Genomic DNA, 21,520 nt, shown 5'->3' with positions numbered 1-21,520 from the left:
TAATATGGATCACCATTTGATATCTGTTTATATAGTTGGTGGGGCTTCCCTGGTGGCTCAGTGGTAAAGAATCCGCTTGCAATGCAGGAGCCTCAGGAGACAAAGGTTCAATCCCTGGGTCGGGAAGATCCCCTGGAGGAGAGCATGACAACCACTTCAGTGTTGCTGCCTGGAGAATCCAATGAACAGAGGAGCCTGGCAGATACAGTCCATAGGGTGACAAAGAGTCAGACATGCCTGAAGCGACTTAGCACACATGCATGTAGTTGGAAGTGTTTCATGCGATTTTCTTCATTCTCTTCACATTAGTTGGGATAACATATATATCCATATGAATACCTGATACAGATGCCACTCAAAGCATTTTTACTATTAACAGAAAAAAGAAACATTTTATATAAATATATCATTTTAGCTATTAGGTAGCTGGCTACACTTACATTATATGAGAATTTATATGAAATAAACAGTATGTGGGGGAAAAGATATTTTATGAGAAAACTTAAATAATTCTTAACCAATTGATTTCTGTCTGTGATTAAAATTTAGCTTTGTCACTTTTATTTTTATATTTCAGGGATTTTGAAGGCAACCATATCCATAATTTAAGAAACTTGACTTTTATTTCCTGCAGTAATTTAACTGTTTTGTAAGTAATGTTTTGTCCTTTTGAAGTAATGTTTTATCTCTTTACAAACCAAATGAATCATTTATGTGAACAGGCTCTGGCATACACATGCATAGTAATTATAACAAATATTCCCTCTCAGTTTGAAGTTCTTTGAAATGGAAGCACATTGGCAAAATTACTGAAGTTCAAAGCAGGCGTAACCACAGATTCACAACATATCAGTACATGAATCATCACAGTGGTACTTGTACATGAGACCTACTTTTCTCAAACTTAAGTAATACCCGATTTAGTGGAAAAAAATTCTCATAAACCACCTAGAATCTGTCCTTGGATGGCAGTTTGAGAAATACCAAGATCAAGTCCTACTCTATGAGAATTATTACTGCAAAGGTTGTGGGGAAAGATTAATTATAATTTTTTTCAAAAGCTGCAGAATGTTCATATCTGTGAGGATACGACTATGACACCCACCAGAATAAACCTTAGAATGTTATCGAATATAATTTCTCCTATGCCACTCTGTCTTATTTTAAATCCATGTTGCTAGCTCATAACACCAGATCAGTGTAGAAATGAACTGTCAGGCCTTACAGTCTGATTCAGCATCGCAAATCAGAGATCTTCTGAGTTGGTCCAGCTTAGAGTAGACATATTCCAGCACCTCCACTTTAAATCACAGCAACTACCCAATGTGCATGAGTACTATTGTGGTGTTGGGGGCAGGGGTATATTTTGTTAGACAGACATGCCACAAAGACTGCACAGGCGACTCTAAGAGAGTTGTGCTGATACTCAGACTGTATTCTCAGAGATCGAGATTTTTCACTCTTATCGCTGTGGAGCTCTTCCCTAAAACACTTGAAAATGTCAACAGTATTTTACTTTTATCATCACTAAAAGATTTGGGAAATTTAAGATTAAAATGAGCTTGGATAATTTGTCATACTATTTCAACATACCTTGATATGGAAATGCATTATACATAATTATCTTTGTTTTTGCAGGTTGTTAATCTCCTCTCCAATAACTCACCTGTAAGTTACCTCCAGAAGCTACAACATCTTTTTTCTTTTTACTTTCAGGGTAATGAGGAAAAACAAAATTAATCACCTTAGTGAAAATACATTTGCACCTCTCCAGAAACTAGATGAATTGTAAGTTTGATTACACATATATTTTATAAATTTGATTACACATATATTTTGTAAATTTGATTACACATATAGCACTACTTCTGTATACCCTGAGCCACAGGTATTTCAGGAATTCTGAAAGCTTAACAAATATGTGTTAAAGGAATCTGTAAAATAAATATGTGAGGAAACTGAAGTAAAGGAAACAGCTGTGGAGGCGAATAAAGCCAGGGGAAATTAACAAATAAATTACATCCTACATCACTTTAATCCACTTCTAGAGACAGATAGCAAATTTATCTTTAAATTTTCTAGAAAGTGAGGATTCAGAGATCAGGAGATAAAAAGGCATCACTTTGCTGGTTCTGAAACCAAAGAACAATCTTGGATCTGTAAGATTAGATACTGCCATGGATAACAACATCCAAATCTGTAATAAAGGTCAAGAGAGCAGCTTGAGACAGCTATTTATAACGTCCCATTTTAAGATCAATGACACAGTTCCAAAGGACAGTAAAGCAAGTATCTGATGAATCAAAGCCTTGCAGTCAAGCCACAGAGTAGTTGATTCTCCAAATAAAATATACGTAAGACAATGGAGGAAACCCATGCTCTTCAGACAGTTTGTATTTCATTTTTTATGGCTTCATTTCTTCAATTGGAGTTTTGTTAAAGTCTGGACTAGCCACTAGTTTGATTTTGTGTTTTCTGAAAAGAATCTGGAGTGTGAACAGAACTACATGTTTTGACAATTAGCTGGGCAGAACTTGGATTCATTAAAACTTTTCCATAAAAAATTAAAGAATGTAACTAAAATTTTGCTCAGGACATCTTGCTGCTGCTAAGTCACTTCAGTCGTGTCCAACTCTGTGCGACCCTATAGACGGCAGCCCACTATGCTCCCCCGTCCCTGGGATTCTCCAGACAAGAACACTGGAGTGGGTTGCCATTTCCTTCTCACCTGCATACTAAGACAAATGGAGGAAACACACGTGCCACAGGCAAAAACATCCCTCAGGAAACAATCCAGCATTCTGCTCCAAAACTTCAATAAACAAGCCATTGAAACCCCAACATTTTTTCCATAACCTTAGGTTTGAAACATTTTTTGGTAGACAGTACCAATCATTCACAAAACACACAAGAAAAATCTCAGGAAGTATCAGAACCAAACATCTGCTGTTATGACTCCTGGTGTCTGGTGAATGAACTATACCATCAGCACATAGGAAATTATTTTATTCTCAGCAGTGGGGAGCAGTGCATGCAGGTGACTCAAAAAGTACTATCTAGCCATTAAAATACAAGTTAGTCAAGGGGTCCATACTTTTCCTTGTTTTATCATGCTTGCAACTCCAATTTGAATACCAGAAGGCAGTTTCTCCAAATTCTAACTTGCACAGTGGCCCTAAGGTGTGGGTGCAAGAAAGAATAAAGTCAGGAGAAATTAACAAGTAAAATGCATCCTACACTGCTCTAACCCAATGCCAGAGAAGTTTATCTTTAAGTTTTCTAGAGAGTTAGGATTCAGAGACCAGGAGATAAAAGGACACCACTTTGTTGATTCTGAAACCAGTAGTGAGCATGGGGCAGGACAGCTTAGTCCTCAGTCAGTGCTAATCCAGGTTCAGAGGTAAAAGAAAGAGCAACAAAGGGGCAGAGAGGGTCCCCACACCAAGAATTCAGTTCAGTTGCTAGTCATGTCCGACTCTTTGAGACCCCATGAATCGCAGCACGCCAGGCCTCCATGTCCATCACCAACTCCCAGAGTTCACTCAGACTCACGTCCATCGAATCAGTCATGCCATGCAGCCATCTCATCCTCTGTTGTCCCCTTCTCCTCCTGCCCCCAATCCCTTCAAGCATCAGAGTCTTTTCCAATGAGTCAGCTCTTCACATGAGATGGCCAAAGTACTGGAGTTGCAGCTTTAGCATCATTCCTTCCAAAGAAATCCCAGGGCTGATCTCCTTCAGAATGGACTGGTTGGATCTCCTTGCAGTTCAAAGGACTATCAAAGAGTCTTCTCCAACACCACAGTTCAAAAGCATCAATTCTTTGGCGCTCAGCCTTCTTCACAGTCCAACTCTCACATCCATACATGACCACTGGAAAAACCACAGCCTTGACTAGATGGACCTTAGTTGGCAAAGTAATGTATATGCTTTTGAATATGCTATCTAGGTTGGTCATAACTTTCCTTCCAAGGAGTAAGCGTCTCTTAATTTCATGGCTGCAGTCACCATCTGCAGTGATTTTGGAGCCCAGAAAAATAAAGTCTGACACTGTTTTCACTGTTTCCCCATCTATTTGCCAGGAAGTGATGGGACCAGATGCCATGATCTTCGTTTTCTGAATGTTGAGCTTTAAGCCAACCTTTTCACTCTCATCTTTCACTTTCATCAAGAGGCTTTTGAGTTCCTCTTCACTTTCTGCCATAAGGGTGGTGTCATCTGCATATCTGAGGTTATTGATATTTCTCCCGGCAATCTTGATTCCAGCTTGTGCTTCTTCCAGCCCAGCATTTCTCATGATGTACTCTGCATATAAGTTAAATAAACAGGGTGACAATATACAGCCTTGACGTACTCCTTTTCCTATTTGGAACCAGTCTGTTGTTCCATGTCCAGGTCTAACTGTTGCTTCCTGACCTGCATACACATTTCTCAAGAGGCAGATCAGGTGGTCTGGTATTCCCATCTCTTTCAGAATTTTCTAGTTTATTGTGATCCACACAGTCAAAGGCTTTGGCATCAAGAATTAGTCCTACCTAAATCCTGTCAAATCCCATGCCTGAAAAATCAGATTTACAAGGATGAAAATGGCATGTTTTCTAAGAGGTAATGGTTTTACATGAATGAAAGTGAAAGTGTTAGTTGCTCAGTCTTTTCTGACCCTTTGTGACCCCATGGACTGTAGCCCATCAGGCTCCTTTATCCATGGAATTCTCCAGGCAAGAATCCTGGCTGCTGCTGCTGCTGCTGCTAAGTCGCTTCAGTCATGTCTGACTCTGTGCGACCCCATAGATGGCAGCCTACCAGGCTCCTCCGTCCCTGGGATTCTCCAGGCAAGAACGCTGGAGTGGGTTGCCATTTCCTTCTCCAATGCATGAAAGTGAAAAGTGAAAGTGAAGTCGCTCAATCCTGGAGTGGGTTGCTATTCCCATCTCCAGGAAATCTTCTGGACAAAGCGATCAAACCCATGTCTTCTGAATTGCAGGCAGGTTCTTTACCATCTGAGTCACCAGGGAGGTCCCTTAAATGGATGGGTCTAGACCTAAAATGAGTGACTCTCCCTTTGAAAGAAGGTTGGACTACATTCTGTGCCCCTCCTTGCTTGATCCCACTGACAGAATTAATAAGGGCAAAATTAGCAACAGTCAGATTCACTTCTCAGAGTAGAGGTTAAACAGTTCTGGTGAGACTTCTCTGATGGTCCAGTGGTTAAGACTCGGAGCCTCCATTGCAGGGGGTATGAGTTCCATCCCCGCTACTGCTGCTGCTAAGTCGCTTCAGTCATGTCCAACTCTGTGCGACCCCATAGACGGCAGCCCACCAGGCTCCCCCTTCCCTGGGATTCTCCAGGCAAGAACACTGGAGTGGGTTGTCGTTTCCTTCTCCAATGCATGAAAGTGAAAAGTGAAAGTGAAGTCGCTCAGTCATATCTGACTCTTCGTGACCCCATGGACTGCAGCCCACCAGGCTCCTCCATCCATGGGATTTTCCAGGCAAGAGTACTGGAGTGGGGTGCCATTTCCTTCTCCACTGCAGGGAGTATGAGTTCCATCCCCAGTCAGGAACTTAGATCCCATATGCCCCACTGTGTAGCCAAAAAAAATTTTTTTAATTTAAATAGTGGCGGAAACTTTGCTACATACTTGATTTATTATTACTTGTGCTTTTTTAGTTTTCTTTTAATAAGATTTATGTATTTGTTGACCCTGGTGGGTCTTTTTTGCTCCATGGGTTTTCTCAAGTTGTAGCAAGTGGGACCTGCTCTCTAGCTATGGTATTCGGGCTTCTCATCACTGCAGCTTCTCTTGTGGAGCACTGGCTCTTGGCATGCGGGCTTCAGTAGCTGCAGCACGTGGGCTCAGTTGTTGCGGCTCTTGGGCTCTAGAGCACAGGCTTCAGGAGTTGTGGTGCACAAGTTTAGCTGCTCCAAGGCATCTTCCTGGACCAGGGATCGAACTTCTGTCCCCTGCCTTGCAAGGCGGGTTCTTAACCATGGAAACACCAGGGAAGCCCTAATTTGTGCTTTTAAAGCAACCACTCAAGGTGACAATGTGTTTCCTGAGCCCATTCAGAAATGGACCTCAAGTCTAGTTAAGTTTAGACCAACTTTTCTAAAATTAAACTGAGAAAATGGTCTTTGTTCTTGTCACTTAGGATCTAAGCCAAATGGTCCCCATTACATTATTGATGATGAAAGAATTATTTGTCCGAATTTGCTTCAATAGCCAAAGCCAGCACTCTCACCAGAAATAGCTGAACATAGTAGTTCGAGATTTAACATTCTAGTGGAGTCTTCTAAATCTGTTTTTCACATTGCCTCACTAGCATGATTGATATTTTACTTGGCTTCCCATACAAGGAACTGGAATCATCCTGCCCCTTTTACTTAAATATGAAAACAGATCTTCAATCTATTAATAGTCTGCCAGTAGGGATGGAAAGAATAGCTAGTCCAAAACTAAGCTATATGCTGGGAAACCCAGATCTTGCCCTGAAAGAGCTCACACCCTTCAGAAGAGAAGGTAGAGACAGGAAAAGTTTTAATATGATGCTGTAAGTGCTGTACGTGAGAATGCCTGACTCTCCCAGTCATGAAGGAGTGACATGTGAAAAGAATCTTTTTTTAAAAGTATAGTTGGGCTTCCCAGGTGGTCCAGTGGTTAAGAATCCACCTGCCAATGCAGGGGATACAGGTTCAATCCCTGGTCCAGGAAGATCCCAGATGCCGAGGAGAAACTACACCCACTGTCCACAACTGCTGAGCCAGTGCTCTAGAGCCCAGGAGCCACAGCTGGCACACCGAGAGCTAGCGCTCTGCAACGAGAGAAGCCACCGCAATGAGAAGCCCAAGCACTTCAACTAGAGACGCGCCCCCACCACCACCACAGCTAGGGAAAGCCTGTGCGCAGCAACGAAGACCCAGCACAGCCCCCCAAAAAAGGTATAGTTGATTTACAACGTTGTGTTAGTTTCAGGTGTACAGCAAAATGATTCGGTTTTGCGTATCTATTCTTTTTCAGATTCTTCCCATTATAGGTTACTACAAGATATTGAGTATAGTTCCCTCTGCTATACAGTAATTCCTTGTTGTTGTTGTTGTTTTCTGAGCAGAATCTTGAAGGTGTTCACCTGAAGGACCAGAAGTAAAGCTTTTTCCAGGTAGAAGGAAGCACCGATGCAAAAACCTGAAGTTAGAATATTGAGGTGCATTGAGGTCCTGGTGAAAGTCAATTTAACTGAGCAGAACCTGATGGGAAACTAAGCTGAAAGTACAAAATATTTAAAGACTTTTTTCTATCACACTAAGCAATTTTGATTTTATCTCTTATGCAGCAATGAGCCATTGAAGAATTTTTAAAAGGGGATGAAATTTTTGAAAGATTCCTTTGGTTATCAAATCAGAGAATCTATCCACATAGACAATTCACCCAAAAATACGTACATAACAAAAACAGTCTCAAGAACCATATTACAATATGAAAATATAACATTTACAGCAAAGACATTTATAATTTCGATTATATTACTCACTTGTTTTTAGTTTTAAAACTCAATCTAAAACTGCCCTGCCCTTTCAAAGTCAATAATCTAACTTCTGATTTATAAGCACTCCAATTTATCATGGCATCTAGATCTACATCCTTACCTCTCCCTGTGGCAACTAATACTTTTGAGGATAGATAGGGAAAGTGGTTAGACTTTCTCTTAGTTTCTTGTGATGACATTGGAGAAATCAAGCCTATCTTGTTTAGAAGAATTCTAGGCCTTTCTTATGGGAGTTGCTACTGTAAAAGCTACCATAAGAGCTGGTAGTGTCCAAAATCTTCTCACAGCTAAGCTACAAAGTCACATCACAGTGGGCAGCCCAACCTCTATACATATATGAAGTATCCTGCCCCAAGAGTAAATAAGACCTCATTTATATCAGCTATCGAAGAAACTGGAACCTGAAATAATCCACTTCCAGTTAAAAACCATCAGATCAGATCAGATCAGTCGCTCAATCATATCCAACTCTTTGCAACCCCATGGATTGCAGCACGCCAGGCCTCCATGTCCATTACCAACTCCCGGAGTTCACTCAGACTCACATCCATCGAGTCAGTGATGCCATCCAGCCATCTCATCCTCTGTCATCCCCTTTTCCTCCTGCCCCCAACCCCTCCCAGCATTAGAGTCTTTTCCAGTGGATCAACTCTTCACATGAGGTGGCCAAAGTACTGGAGTTGCAGCTTTAGCATCATTCCTTCCAAAGGAATCCCAGGGCTGATCTCCTTCAGAATGGACTGGTTGGATCTCCTTGTGGTCCAAGGGACTCTCAAGAGTCTTCTCCAACACCACAGTTCAAAAGCATCAATTCTTTGGTGCTCAGCCTTCTTCACAGTCCAACTCTCACATCCATACATGACCACTGGAAAAACCACAGCCTTGACTAGACGGACCTTAGTTGGCAAAGTAATGTATATGCTTTTGAATATGCTATCTAGGTTGGTCATAACTTTCCTTCCAAGGAGTAAGCGTCTCTTAATTTCATGGCTGCAGTCACCATCTGCAGTGATTTTGGAGCCCAGAAAAATAAAGTCTGACACAGTTTCCACTGTTTCCCCATCTATTTGCCAGGAAGTGATGGGACCGGATGCCATGATCTTCGTCTTCTGAATGTTGAGCTTTAAGCCAACTTTTCACTCTCATCTTTCACTTTCATCAAGAGGCTTTTGAGTTCCTCTTCACTTTCTGCCATAAGGGTGGTGTCATCTGCATATCTGAGGTTATTGATATTTCTCCTGGCAATCTTGATTCCAGCTTGTGCTTCTTTCAGCCCAGCATTTCTCATGATGTACTCTGCATATAAGTTAAATAAGCAGGGTGACAATATACATAATCAACTGAAACAATAGAAAAAATTAAGTCTCCAAACCATATTTCTACTTTAGCACAGAAGGAAGGAAAGAAGAATGGATGGGAGGGAAAGAGAGAGGTGGCAGAGGGGAAAAAGAGAAAAGAAGACAGCACAATATTAATTAAATTAGAAAACTGGATCTATTAGAACCAGATCAAATACCATCAAGCATTGTCTCTGAATGAGGAATAAAATGAGGAAATATTTTTATCTTCTACATTGCATTCCCTTTTTAAAGTTTTGACTTCTGTTAATTTCCTGGTGGCTCAGTCAGTAGAGAATCAGCCTGCAGTGCAGGAGGCCTGGGTTCCATCCCTGGGTCTAGAAGATCCCCTGGAGAAGGAAATGGCAACCCACTTCAGCACTCTTGCCTGGAAAATCCCATGGACAGAGGAGCCTGGTGGGCTACAGCCCATGGCGTCGCAAGAGTTGGACACAACTTAGCAACTAAACCACCACCACCAATTAATATAGCTCACTAATAACATTGTTTGAAAGTTGTATAATGGTTTTCTAATAAACCACAAAACTATGGATAAAGTCTTAAGAAAATAACATGACATGTTTGCAATTATTTCCCTAGGGATTTAGGAAGCAATAAGATTGAAAATCTTTCTCCACACATCTTTAAGGATCTGAAGGAGCTCTCACAACTGTAAGATTGATATGAATTTTTATCTTTATTTTTAATTTGTTTCATTTTCTAAAGTTTCTATTAAAATACACATCAGTATGTGTGTTTACCATTTCAACCATTTTTAAGTGTACAGTTCAGTGGTATCAAGTTCATCCATGCTGTTGTGTAACGATCACCACCATCCATTTCTGGAACTTGTCCTGCTTTCCAAACTGAAGCTCCATACCTATTAAACACTAACTCCCCATTGACACCCCTCCCCAACCAGCCTCCATCACTGTTTGGTCTCTATGAATTTGGCATCTCTAGGTACCTCATAGAGGTAGGACCATAAATACCTTGTTCTTTTACAACTGGCTTATTTCACTTAGCCTAATGTCTTCAAGGAGAAGGCGATGGCACCCCACTTCAGTACTCTTGCCTGGAAAATCCCATGGATGGAGGAGCCTGGTGGGCTGCAGTCCATGGAGTCTCGAAGAGTTGGACACGACTGAGCGACTTCACTTTCACTTTTCACTTTCATGCATTGGAGAAGGAAATGGCAACCCACTCCAGTGTTCTTGCCTGGAGAATCCCAGGGATGGGGGAGCCTGGTGGGCTACCATCTATGGGGTCGCACAGAGTCGGACATGACTGAAGCGACTTAGCAGCAGCAGCAGCAGCAATGTCTTCAAGTTTCATCCATGCTGTAGCATGTGTCAGAATTTCTGAACATTATCACCCGCGTTAGCGATCCATTGTGTGTAAGTACCACATTGCATTTATCCATTGTTCCATTGATGGACACTTGGGTTTTTCCACCTTTTAGCTGTTATGAATAGGGCTGCTATGAACATGGGTGTGTAAATATCTGTTAAAGAACTTGCTTTCAATTATTTGGCGTATATAGCCCCAGAAATAGTATTACTGGATCCTATGGTAACTCTATTTTTAATTTTTTGAGGAAACATCATACTCTTTTCTATAGTGGCTGCACTATTTTACATTCTAACTGCACAAAGATTCTAATTTCTCCACATTTTCAACAGCACTTATAATTTTGTATTTTTTAAATAATAGCCAACCTAATGGATGTGACATGATATTTCATTGTGGCTTTGATTTGCATTTCTCTAATGATTAATGATGTTGGGCATCTTTTTATGTGCTTATCGGTCATTTGCACATCTTTGGAAAATGTCTATTCAGGTCCTTTACTCATTTTTAAATTGGGTTGTTTGGTTTTTCATTATTAAGCTGTGTATGCATGCTGAGTCACTTCAGTCGTGTCCTACTCTTTGTGACCTTAAGGACTGCAGTGCACCAGGCCTGTCTGTCCATGGGATTCTCTAGGTAAGAACACTGGAGTGGGTTGCCATGCCCTCCAGGGATCTTCCTGACCCAGAGTTCAAACCTGCATCTCTATGTCTCCCTCATCGGCAGGTGGGTCCTTTACCTCTAGTGCCACCTGAGAACCCCTGTTGTTAGATCATATATATTTTAGATAGTAAATAATTTCAGATATATGATTTACAAATACATTCTCCTATTCTGTAGGTTGTCTTTTCACTCTGCTTATAGTGTTTTCTGATGCATAAAAGTTTTAGATTTAGATGTAGTCCAATTCTTATATTTTTTTCTATTGTTACCTATGCTTTTGGTATCACATATACAAGAAATCACTGCCTAATCCAATGTCATGAAGTTTTTCTCTTATGATTTCTTCTAAGAGTTTTATAGTTTTAGCTTTTATATTTAGGACTTAGATCCATTTTGAGTTAATTTTGTACATTGTGGAAGCTAAGGGTCTAAGCTCTTTTTTTTTTTTTTTTTTTTGGCATGTGGACATCTATCTGGCTTTCCCAGAACCATTTGTTGAGAAGTTTGTCCTTTCTCCATTGAAAGGTCTTGGCATGTGTTAAAAATTATTTGACCATACATACAAAAGTTTGTTCCTGGGCTCTCCATTCTATTCCATCATCCTATAAAACTGTCTTTATGCCAGCACCACACTATTACTGGTTATTGTAGCTTTGTAGTAAGTTTTGATTCAGAAAGTAAGACCTCCAACTTTGTCCTTCTTTTTCAAAGCTTATTCAGGTTCCCTTGAGATTCCAAACAAATTTTAAGATGGATCTTTCTATTTATTCAGAAAAACTGTCACTGGGATCTTGATAGACATTACACTGAATCTTTAGATTGCTTTGGGTAGTATTGCCGTCTTAATGATTTTAAATCTTCCAGTCCCAAAACACAGAATGTCTTTCCATTTATCAGTGTCTAATTTCTTTCAACAATATTTTGTTTTCACAGTGCAAGCCTTTCACCTTTATTCAGTTTATTGGGGTTTTTTGGCTGCACTGGGTCTCCACTGCCACATGAGCTTTCTCTGATTATGGCAAGCGGAGGCTACTCTTCATTGCAGTATGGAGGCTTTTCATTTCGGTAGCTTCTCTTGTGGCTCAGGAGTTGTGGTGCATGGGCTTAGTTGTTCTGTAGCATGTGGGATCATCCTGAATCAGGAATCAAATCCATGTTGTCTACATTGGCAAACAGATTCCCAACCTCTGGACTACCAGGGAAGTCTCTATTCAGTTTATTCCTAAGTATTCTTCTGATGCTGTTGTAAATTACATTATTTTCTTAATTCTCTTTCTGGATTGCTCAGGGTTGATGTATAGAAATGCATTTGATTATTCATCATTGTCTGATTACTGTGCATTCATTTTGTATTTAGCAATTTAGTTGAATTTGTGTATTAGTTCCAACAGTTGTGTGTGTGTGAAATCATTAAGGTTTTATACACATAAAATGGGCTTCCCTGGTGCCTCAGATGATAAAGAGTCTGCCTGCAATGCAGAAGACCCGGGTTTTATTCCTGGATTGAAAAGATCTCCTGGAGAAGGAAGTGGCTACCCACTCTAGTATTCTTGCCTGGAGAATTCCACGGACAGAGGAGCCTGGTGGGCTACAGTCCATGGGATCACAAAGAGTCTGACACCACTGAGCAACTAACACTTTCACTTTTCGCACATAAAACGTCATCTGTAAACAGATAATTTTACTTCTCACTTCTCAATTTGGATGCCTTTTATTTTATTTCTTGCCTCATCCCTCTGGATAGAACTTCTAGCACTATCTTCATCTCTTTGTTCCTAGCTGTAAAGCCATTTACTTTTCACTTCATGCCTCATAACTTGCTAACACAATATGCCACTATTTGACATGATTTATTGTAAAAAGAATTCAATATGGTTTCATTCATTCAAATTTTGACTAAATGAGATTCTTTTTCTTTTATTTAAATCATACCTGATGATAGGCAAAATCTGAAGTGGTGTGCCTTCCTTTTGGGAAGTCTGCAGGTTCCCTGGTGGGACCGTCCTGGACCACCCCACCTTCATGATCATGTGGTCTTAGCTTTTCTCTGTCACTAAGACGCTTACTTAGAGCCACGCATGGTTCTAAGAGTTCTATCTACATTAATCCATTTGATGTCTAATGAGCCCTATGGTACAAGTGCCGTTGATGTACTTTTTTGCTAATGTTTACAAGCAACCCTCAGTCAACAGGTATACTTCCTCTTTAATCAAATCCTTTCTAGAAATGACCAATTGCTGCTCTTTGTTTTGTTGTTAAACAGCAATCTTTCATACAACCCAATCCAGACAATTCAAGCCAACCAATTTGATAATCTCATCAAACTCAAGTCTCTGTAAGTATATGCCTATGGGGATAGTATTATGATACATTTTTTACTTATGTACTAATAGCTAATAACTTCTATAAAATAAGATTAATAGAGTCTTGAATCAGAAGCTTTATTCCCAGGATGTTAGTTAAACTACAGAAACCATATGAGTACTTGCTAAGCTATAAACAAACAGAGGGCTATTCGTTTAATCTTTCATATTTATGAGCTAAAAATTAGATAATAAGTAATCACTTTCTATGTTTCTATAATCACCAGGAGCTTATATTGGATTCTTTGTTTTGATCCTCTGAAGGCATCTATACATATTTATTCCTTCATTAACACTGGGGGTATCTAAGAGTTTATTATAACTATTGTTATCCCAAAGTAGAATGTTCTAGATTATATAAATCTTTACTTGCCACACACACGCACAAACACACACACATTATGTGTGGTGTTAAACCTGAATTATGTTAGAACCTAAATTATGTTAGTTCTATGAATTGCCTTAAGAAAGTGTGCTTCAGTTCTTTTAAGTATTCCCTCAGTAAAATGTCATTGTATTAGAAAAAAATTATTTAAAAATTATTAGAAAAATGTCAAGAATGTAAAATGTCCCTCTCTGCAATTGCAATATCATCAAAAGGCAATGTTTATTCATTTATTTCACAAATATATGTTGAGTAGTTACTATGAAAAAAAGCATCATGCCACAATCTATTAGAAGCCAAAAATTAAAATAGGAAAGATATAGAATCAATATAAATATAAGTATTTATATTGTATATAAATAGCAGAGTCAAAAAGGCATTGGGGGAAGATAGGGTTATTATGGGATCACATGAAATTATGTGTGTGAAACTTTGGAAAATTGTAAATCACTATAGAATTTTAAAAATCTTTCATGCAATGTAAGGAACTGGGAAAGTGCCCAGGGAAAGCTAAGTATGAATTTTTAGTTCAGAGTAAGTGTTAAATAATTGTGTATTAAACTGTCCTTCATAAAAGCTCATTATACCCTGCATAACATATGTTTTTTGATAATTTGATATTTTAGCAGCCTAGAAGGAATTGAAATTTCAAATATCCAACAAAGGATGTTTAGACCTCTCATGAATCTCTCTTACATGTAAGCAGATGTTTTTCTTGTTCTTCACCTTGATTTTTAATCTTTTAGGTTTCCACCTGTATTGTGCCAATACCCCCATATGCAGTACATCCAATTTATTAACATTTTCTACTGACTAATTTGCCTAAACAATAACTAACTTTTAAAGCATAGATATAGGGTGAGGTGATTTTTAGTTGTCCATGGTTTGGTCTGAGAAAATGAAGTGAGATTTGTTTGAGTGTCAGACAACAGGAATGTGGAGGGAACCCACTCAGGCTTGTAAGCTCTAATGATCTCTCGTGACATTCACAGATATTCAAGTTTGTCCACTGAGCTAGCAACTGGTGCACATGGCATAAATGCAACCAGATGAAAAAGTAGGACATCACATAAAAGACATCAAACAATTATAAATAATTCATGTAAATGGAGGAAGGAAGAGAGAAAGCCTCCTCAGTGAAAACTGCCCACAGTGTCAGTGCATGGTGGAGCAAGGGTGTATGGATAAAAATCTTTTATTCAAACATCATGTCTCATCATGCCATCATTACAAGCTTTAGAAACATTTTCTTTAGTTGAATGTAGTATATAGCAGTATATATATATATATAATATACACACACATACACACACAATATTAGAGTGATCTCCATGCCAAGGCAATTAATTCTCAATAATTTAGAAAGTGTCATGGCAGCCACAACCACTCTATAATCTCGCTTGTATTTTAAATCTAACAGAGGACACTGATTTTTTTTTCCATAATTCCTCAGAGCATATTTATAAAAGTTTCCTTGGTTATGCACAATATAAAGCACTCTGACTAAATTTAGCAAAGCAGAGTTTATTGAAAGAAATTAGTGTAACTCATAAAACCCAAGAAACAACTCAAGGATTAGACTTGAATTGAGCAGGTCCTGGGATCCAGGCAGTAAGAGTTAAACAACAGGACTATAGACTGTAATTGTCAAGTTTTTATCTTGTATTACTACAGCTCTTTATACTATAAAGATCATTTATACTTTTTGCCAGAGTACATGGCTTTAGGGGCAAACGGATCTAATTTGAATACTAAATTTCTGCACTTAGTAGAAAGTTTCCTAGCAGATAATTTGCCTCCATTGAGGATTCATCTCCTCATATAGTGATAGCAACACCAACCTCATTGAGCTGATTTAAGAAGTTATTCCTGATTTGAGAAGTTATAGTTAGAAGATGCTCAATAAATGGTGTGGGTGTCGGTAGTACACAGTAGTAACTACTGATTAGCCAGGTGGTGTCTTTTATTAACAAGGGAGGTCTCTCTACTGATGAAAGAATTCACTCAACAAATATTTATCAAACGCCTTATCATGTACCAAAACCTAGTGTGAGAATAAACGTGTTAGCAAGTAGTTACAGATCATACAACTTCTATAATAGAAAAGCCATAGGAGCACAGAGGACAAAGCCTTTAACTCTCTTCCCCTGGGTTTAAAAAAGCAAAATCAATTGTAGCAACAGAGGACTTATGCACTAAGCACTGAAAACCCAGTAACAGTTTCCTTCAGTGGATTATCTAGATCACATGACAACAATTGATTTACATTCTAAAATATGTCTAATGCTTGTCTGTTCATTATGCCCATTTACTGCTCTCACCCACACATTCATTTATAGTAATCAAGTTAATACGAATTAAACTTAAGTTTCTTAATAAAACTTTAGTGTCCTGAATGTTTTACTTTTATTCTTCTGAGACTAAGATGTTTTCTTTTTACAGAGGAAATGGAGAAAATAGATATTAAGGTAGAGTGACACTTCAGTTTAAAGTCTTATTTTCCCTTCTCTTTGCACAACAGCTATTTTAAGAGATTTCAATACTGTGGCTATGCACCGCATGTTCGCATCTGTAAACCAAACACTGATGGACTCTCATCTTTAGAGGATCTCTTGGCGAGCATTATTCAGAGAGTGTTCGTCTGGGTTGTGTCTGCAGTTACATGCTTTGGAAACATCTTTGTCATCTGTATGCGACCTTATATCAGGTCTGAGAACAAGCTGCATGCCATGTCAATCATTTCTCTCTGCTGTGAGTATTTCCTGGCTGAAGAGGAATTAAAAGTTTTGAAATGTATAAAAGTGTTACTATTAGAAAATAAGTAACCAGGGTACTAGAATCATAGGATGTTAAAATTTTCTCCCCTTTGCTTAGATGTTTTCTAAGCATTCAATGAAATGCTACATGAAAATAAAGTGATAAGAAAGTTTTTAAAGTAAGAAAACTCAGTCACCTTACACAGATTAATGAAGCACTCATTCGTTAATTTTGTCTGATAAGGAAGCATTTGTTCATTCACTTTCTTCTCTAAAGGTATAATATTTTGTGAGTTAGTCGGTCAGTTGTGGGCAACTCTTTGTGACCTCTTGGACCGTAGCCGCCAGTCTTCTCTGTCCATAGGATTCTCCAGGCAAGAATACTGGAGTGGGTTGCTACTTCCTTCTCCAGGGGATCTTCCTGACCCAGGAATTGAACCCGGCTGAGCCACCAGGAAAAAAAAAATTTTAAGTTGCTGAAACGTGATTGCAAGGTAGTATGTTAAAGGAAGAATATAAAAAAAAAAAATAAAGAAAAGCAAGAAACTAGTCTTCTGGTTGTTTATAATCTGGGTCAAGTGGCCTATAGTTCACCCATACTCCCTCAAGCAAACATCCATCTACATGGTGTCCTGCTTTTTATGAGTGCTGTGCTATGTCTTACCCCTACACTCATTCAAAGTTTAAGGCTGAGCTGTTTTTTCATTGCAAACTGCCTAAGAAATAGAACTCAGAAATTGTTAGCTACTTTGTATTGCTAGCTATAAAACTTTGAGTTCACTCAATTTCCCTGGTAAAGGCTAGAATATAACCTAAAGTGTTTACAGATTAAGGCTACCCTTGTGATTTACACTGTGATGTGATTTTAGGATCATTGTGTAGAATGCTTGCACAGTTAAAAAAAATTCTCTTTATGATATGCAATATTTACTTAAAAAAGAAAATACACCAAGAAATGTATCACATGAACAACTGATTTGGAGGAGTCTCAAAAGAGACAGAGAAAGATGTTAACATGGGAAGAAAGAATCAGAACAGTTTTGCTTAGACCACCTCTGGATAAGACATTTAAGCCCCTTAAAATTATACTAACTACAGAGCACTTCATAATTATTCATATCTTCTAAATTATAGACCTCAAAATTCATAGTCATTACTCTATCATAGCAGCTTCTGAAATACTTTCTCTGGGATTTTGAATGACTTAACTTCTTAAACTGGGAGAATTTCAGTGGAAGAAATGAACCAAATTATAATACCCCTATCTTGTTCATAATTGAATGCAGAACATAGTTGCATTTTACTCATTTATTCAGCATTTCTAGGTGATGGGACTAGGAAGGAAAACAAAGCAGACAAGACTCCTGCTCTTACAGACCTGTGTGTTAGATAAAAGCAGAGACATGATTACATATTTAGCTGCAGAGGGTGCTGTAAGCATTGTTATCATAGAGAGTTGATGAAATGGTCCTCACGCATAAATGAATTCTTAGAATACATCTTACCTCCCCCCAAGATAGAGACACTTGTCTATTTGGGGCTAATGTTAAAAATATTACTGTTTAATGATAATTCCGTTTCACCTATTTATTTCTCTACATTTGTTAAATTTACTGATTCCTGCAGGTGCCGACTGCTTGATGGGAATCTATCTATTTGTGATCGGAGCCTTTGACCTGAAGTTTCGAGGAGAATACAATAAACATGCGCAGCTGTGGATGGAGAGCATTCATTGTCAGCTTCTGGGGTCCCTGGCCATTCTGTCCACAGAAGTATCTGTATTACTTTTAACATTTCTGACACTGGAAAAATATATCTGCATTGTGTATCCTTTTAGATGTTTAAGACCTGGAAAATGCAGAACCATTACAGTTTTGATTCTTATTTGGATTATTGGGGTTATCGTGGCTTTCATTCCACTGAGCAATAAGGACTTTTTCAAAAACTACTATGGCACCAATGGAGTATGTTTCCCTCTTCATTCAGAAGATGCAGAAAGTACTGGAGCCCAGATTTATTCAGTGGCAATTTTTCTTGGTAAGAAATTCTGTATTAAAAGCCTTTTCAAGGACTTGACAGTCCAGTGGTTAAGATTTCCCTTTCCAATATAAAGGATGCAGTTTCAATCCCTGGCCAGAGGGACTTCCCTGGTGGTCCAGTGGTTAAGAATCTGCTTTGCAGTTCAGGAGATGTGGGTTTTGATCCCTGGCAAGGGAACTAAGATCTCACATGTTGTGTGCCATCCAAAAGTGAAAAAAAAAAAAAAGACTGGCAAAAATAAAATCAATCCCTGGTCAGGGAACTAAGATCCTACATGTCTTTCAGCCAAAAACAAAAAAAAAACAAACAAACAAAAAAAAAACAGAAAAAAATATTGTAGAAGATTCAAGACTTAAAATGAGTATTTTTTAAAAGCCCCTTTATTTAAGTGCTAAAATAAGTCACAATATGAAACTCATTATGCCTTTTAACTTACATTTTAATTTCAGATCTTCTAGCCAGAATGGACACTGGGGGTGGATTTTATCAAAACTCCCTAAAGAGAATTTTTTTCTAAATTACCACTTTATCATATTAATTCACATATGATGCACTTTAATAAAAGACAAGACATTAAACACTTGCATTTCATGCATTCACCCTAATAATACTAAGCAAAATATATTTCAACTCTTTGCCTTTATAATATGAATAGACTCAAAGTAGCAACACAGGTCTTTGGCTTGGGAGTAGACAAGTGTTTCCTTTTGAAAAAATATTCTCAAAGTATAATTTAAAGTAACTGAATTATAAAAAAAATAGACAGATTAATTTAATAAGCCCAGGATATTCACTAAATCACTATAATCACTGGAATATAATTTTAATATGTCATTTTATTTTTTTTAATAAATGCCTTTTTTAATTTTTTAAATTTAAATTTATTTATTTTAATTAGAAGCTAATTACTTTACAATATTGTATTGGTTTTGCCATACATCAACACGTGTACACCCGTGGCAGATTCATGTTGATGTAATATGTCATTTTAAAATTAAACATTTCATCATCCTTATAACTTCAACAATATTTAAAATTTTTAATTCACGATTTTTGCACTTCAGTAATTCTTATAAAGAACAAAAACACATTGTGGTCTTTGCCTTCTCCTTTATAATAACAGCTAAGGGTATGTTTGTTTGGAAAGAATGCTCATATTTATTAATAATAATCTATGTGTTCTTAATAGGTATTAACTTGGCAGCATTTATCATCATAGTTTTTTCCTACGGAAGTATGTTTTACAGCATTCATCAAAGTGCCATAACAGCAAATGAAATACGGAATCAAGTTAAAAAAGAGATGATCCTTGCCAAACGGTTTTTCTTTATTGTATTTACTGATGCATTATGCTGGATACCCATCTTTATACTGAAATTTCTCTCATTGCTTCAGGTAGAAATACCAGGTACAAATTTTTTCTTCTTATAATGAAATAATAAATCTGTTTCTAAGAGTTCCTCTAGACAGAGTATTAAGATTCCTAACAGTAACTCATTTCAAGAATCATAAGTCAGAGTTACATGTAGTTAAAGCTCTGTTCATTGATCAAATGTTTACTAGGAGGAAGTTGCTTAGTTCTTTTTTTTCCTAAGCCATTTCTTTTTATTTTTAGATTAATGTTATTTACTTGTAAATTAAGTTTTTTTCTTAATTTACTAGTAAATAACTTGTAATGGTCAATGATGGTCAACACCAAAATCAGATTGATTATATTCTTTGCAGCCAAAGATGGAGAAGCTCTATACAGTCAGCAAAAACAAGACCAGGAGCTGACTGTGGCTCAGACCATGAACTCCTTATTGCCAAATTCAGACTTAAATTGAAGAAAGTAGGGAAAACCACTAGACCATTCAGGTATGACCTAAATCAAATCCCTTATGATTATACAGTGGAAGTGAGAAAAAGATTTAAGGGACTAGATCTGATAGAGTGCCTGATGAACTATGGAATGAGGTTCGTGACATTGTACAGGAGACAGGGATCAAGACCATCCCCATGGAAAAGAAATGCAAAAAAGCAAAATGGCTGTCTGGGGAGGCCTTACAAATAGCTGTGAAAAGAAGAGAAGCGAAAAGCAAAGGAGAAAAGGAAAGATACAAGCATCTGAATGCAGAGTTCAAAGAATAGCAAGAAGAGATAAGAAAGCCTTCCTCAGCAATCAATGCAAAGAAATAGAGGAAAACAACAGAATGGGAAAGACTAGAGATCTCTTCAAGAAAATCAGAGATACCAAGGGAACATTTCATGCAAATATGGGCTCAATAAAGGACAGAAATGGTATGGACCTAACAGAAGCAGAAGATATTAAGAAGAGGTGGCAAGAATACACAGAAACTGTACAAAAAAGATTTTCACGACCCAGATAATCACAATGGTGTGATCACTGACCTAGAGCCAGACATCCTGGAATGTGAAGTCAAGTGGGCCTTAGAAAGCATCACTACGAACAAAGCTAGTGGAGGTGATAGAATTCCAGTTAATATTCCAAACCCTGAAAGATGATGCTGTGAAAGTGTTGCCTTCAATATGCCAGCAAATTTGGAAAACTCAGCAGTGGCCACAGGACTGGAAAAGGTCAGTTTTCATTACAATCCCAAAGAAAGGCAATGCCAAAGAATGCTCAAACTACCCCACAATTGCACTCATCTTACACACTAAGAAAGTAATGCTCAAAATTCTCCAAGCCAGGCTTCAGCAATATGTGAACCATGAAATTCCTGATGTTCAAGCTGCATTTAGAAAAGGCAGAGGAACCAGAGATCAAATTGCCAACATCCGCTGGATCATGGAAAAAGCAAGAGAGTTCCAGAAAAACCTCTATTTCTGCTTTATTGACCATGCCAAAGGCTTTGACTGTGTGGATCACAATAAACTGTGGAAAATTCTGAAAGAGATGGGAATACCAGACCACTTGACCTGCCTCTTGAGAAATCTGTATACAGATCAGGAAGCAACAGTTAGAACTGGACATGGAACAACAGACTGGTTCCAAATAGGAAAAGGAGTACGTCAAGGCTGTATATTGTCACCCTGTTTATTTAACTTATATGCAGAGTACATCATGAGAAATGCTGGACT

The 21,520-nt window shown here is 38.2% G+C and overlaps 1 protein-coding gene across 2 annotated transcripts in view; it reads left to right on the top strand.

Moving 5' to 3' along the window:
• Positions 1-21,520, top strand: part of RXFP1 (relaxin family peptide receptor 1) — a 127,781-nt gene that overhangs the window by 95,394 nt on the left and 10,867 nt on the right. For both annotated transcript variants that reach the window (XM_070769197.1, XM_070769195.1), the window contains 8 exons: positions 578-649; positions 1,717-1,788; positions 9,483-9,554; positions 13,159-13,230; positions 14,270-14,341; positions 16,165-16,394; positions 18,026-18,436; positions 19,629-19,847. In XM_070769197.1, the coding sequence (XP_070625298.1) occupies positions 578-649; positions 1,717-1,788; positions 9,483-9,554; positions 13,159-13,230; positions 14,270-14,341; positions 16,165-16,394; positions 18,026-18,436; positions 19,629-19,847 (1,220 nt within the window). The remainder of the gene's footprint in view (positions 1-577; positions 650-1,716; positions 1,789-9,482; positions 9,555-13,158; positions 13,231-14,269; positions 14,342-16,164; positions 16,395-18,025; positions 18,437-19,628; positions 19,848-21,520) is intronic.

The sequence above is a fragment of the Bos indicus genome, chromosome 17 (assembly GCF_029378745.1).
Source record: "Bos indicus isolate NIAB-ARS_2022 breed Sahiwal x Tharparkar chromosome 17, NIAB-ARS_B.indTharparkar_mat_pri_1.0, whole genome shotgun sequence".
In the NCBI taxonomy this organism is placed as follows: domain Eukaryota; kingdom Metazoa; phylum Chordata; class Mammalia; order Artiodactyla; family Bovidae; genus Bos; species Bos indicus.
Note: the sequence above shows the minus strand (reverse complement) of the source record. Positions and strands in the feature narration are given on the sequence as shown.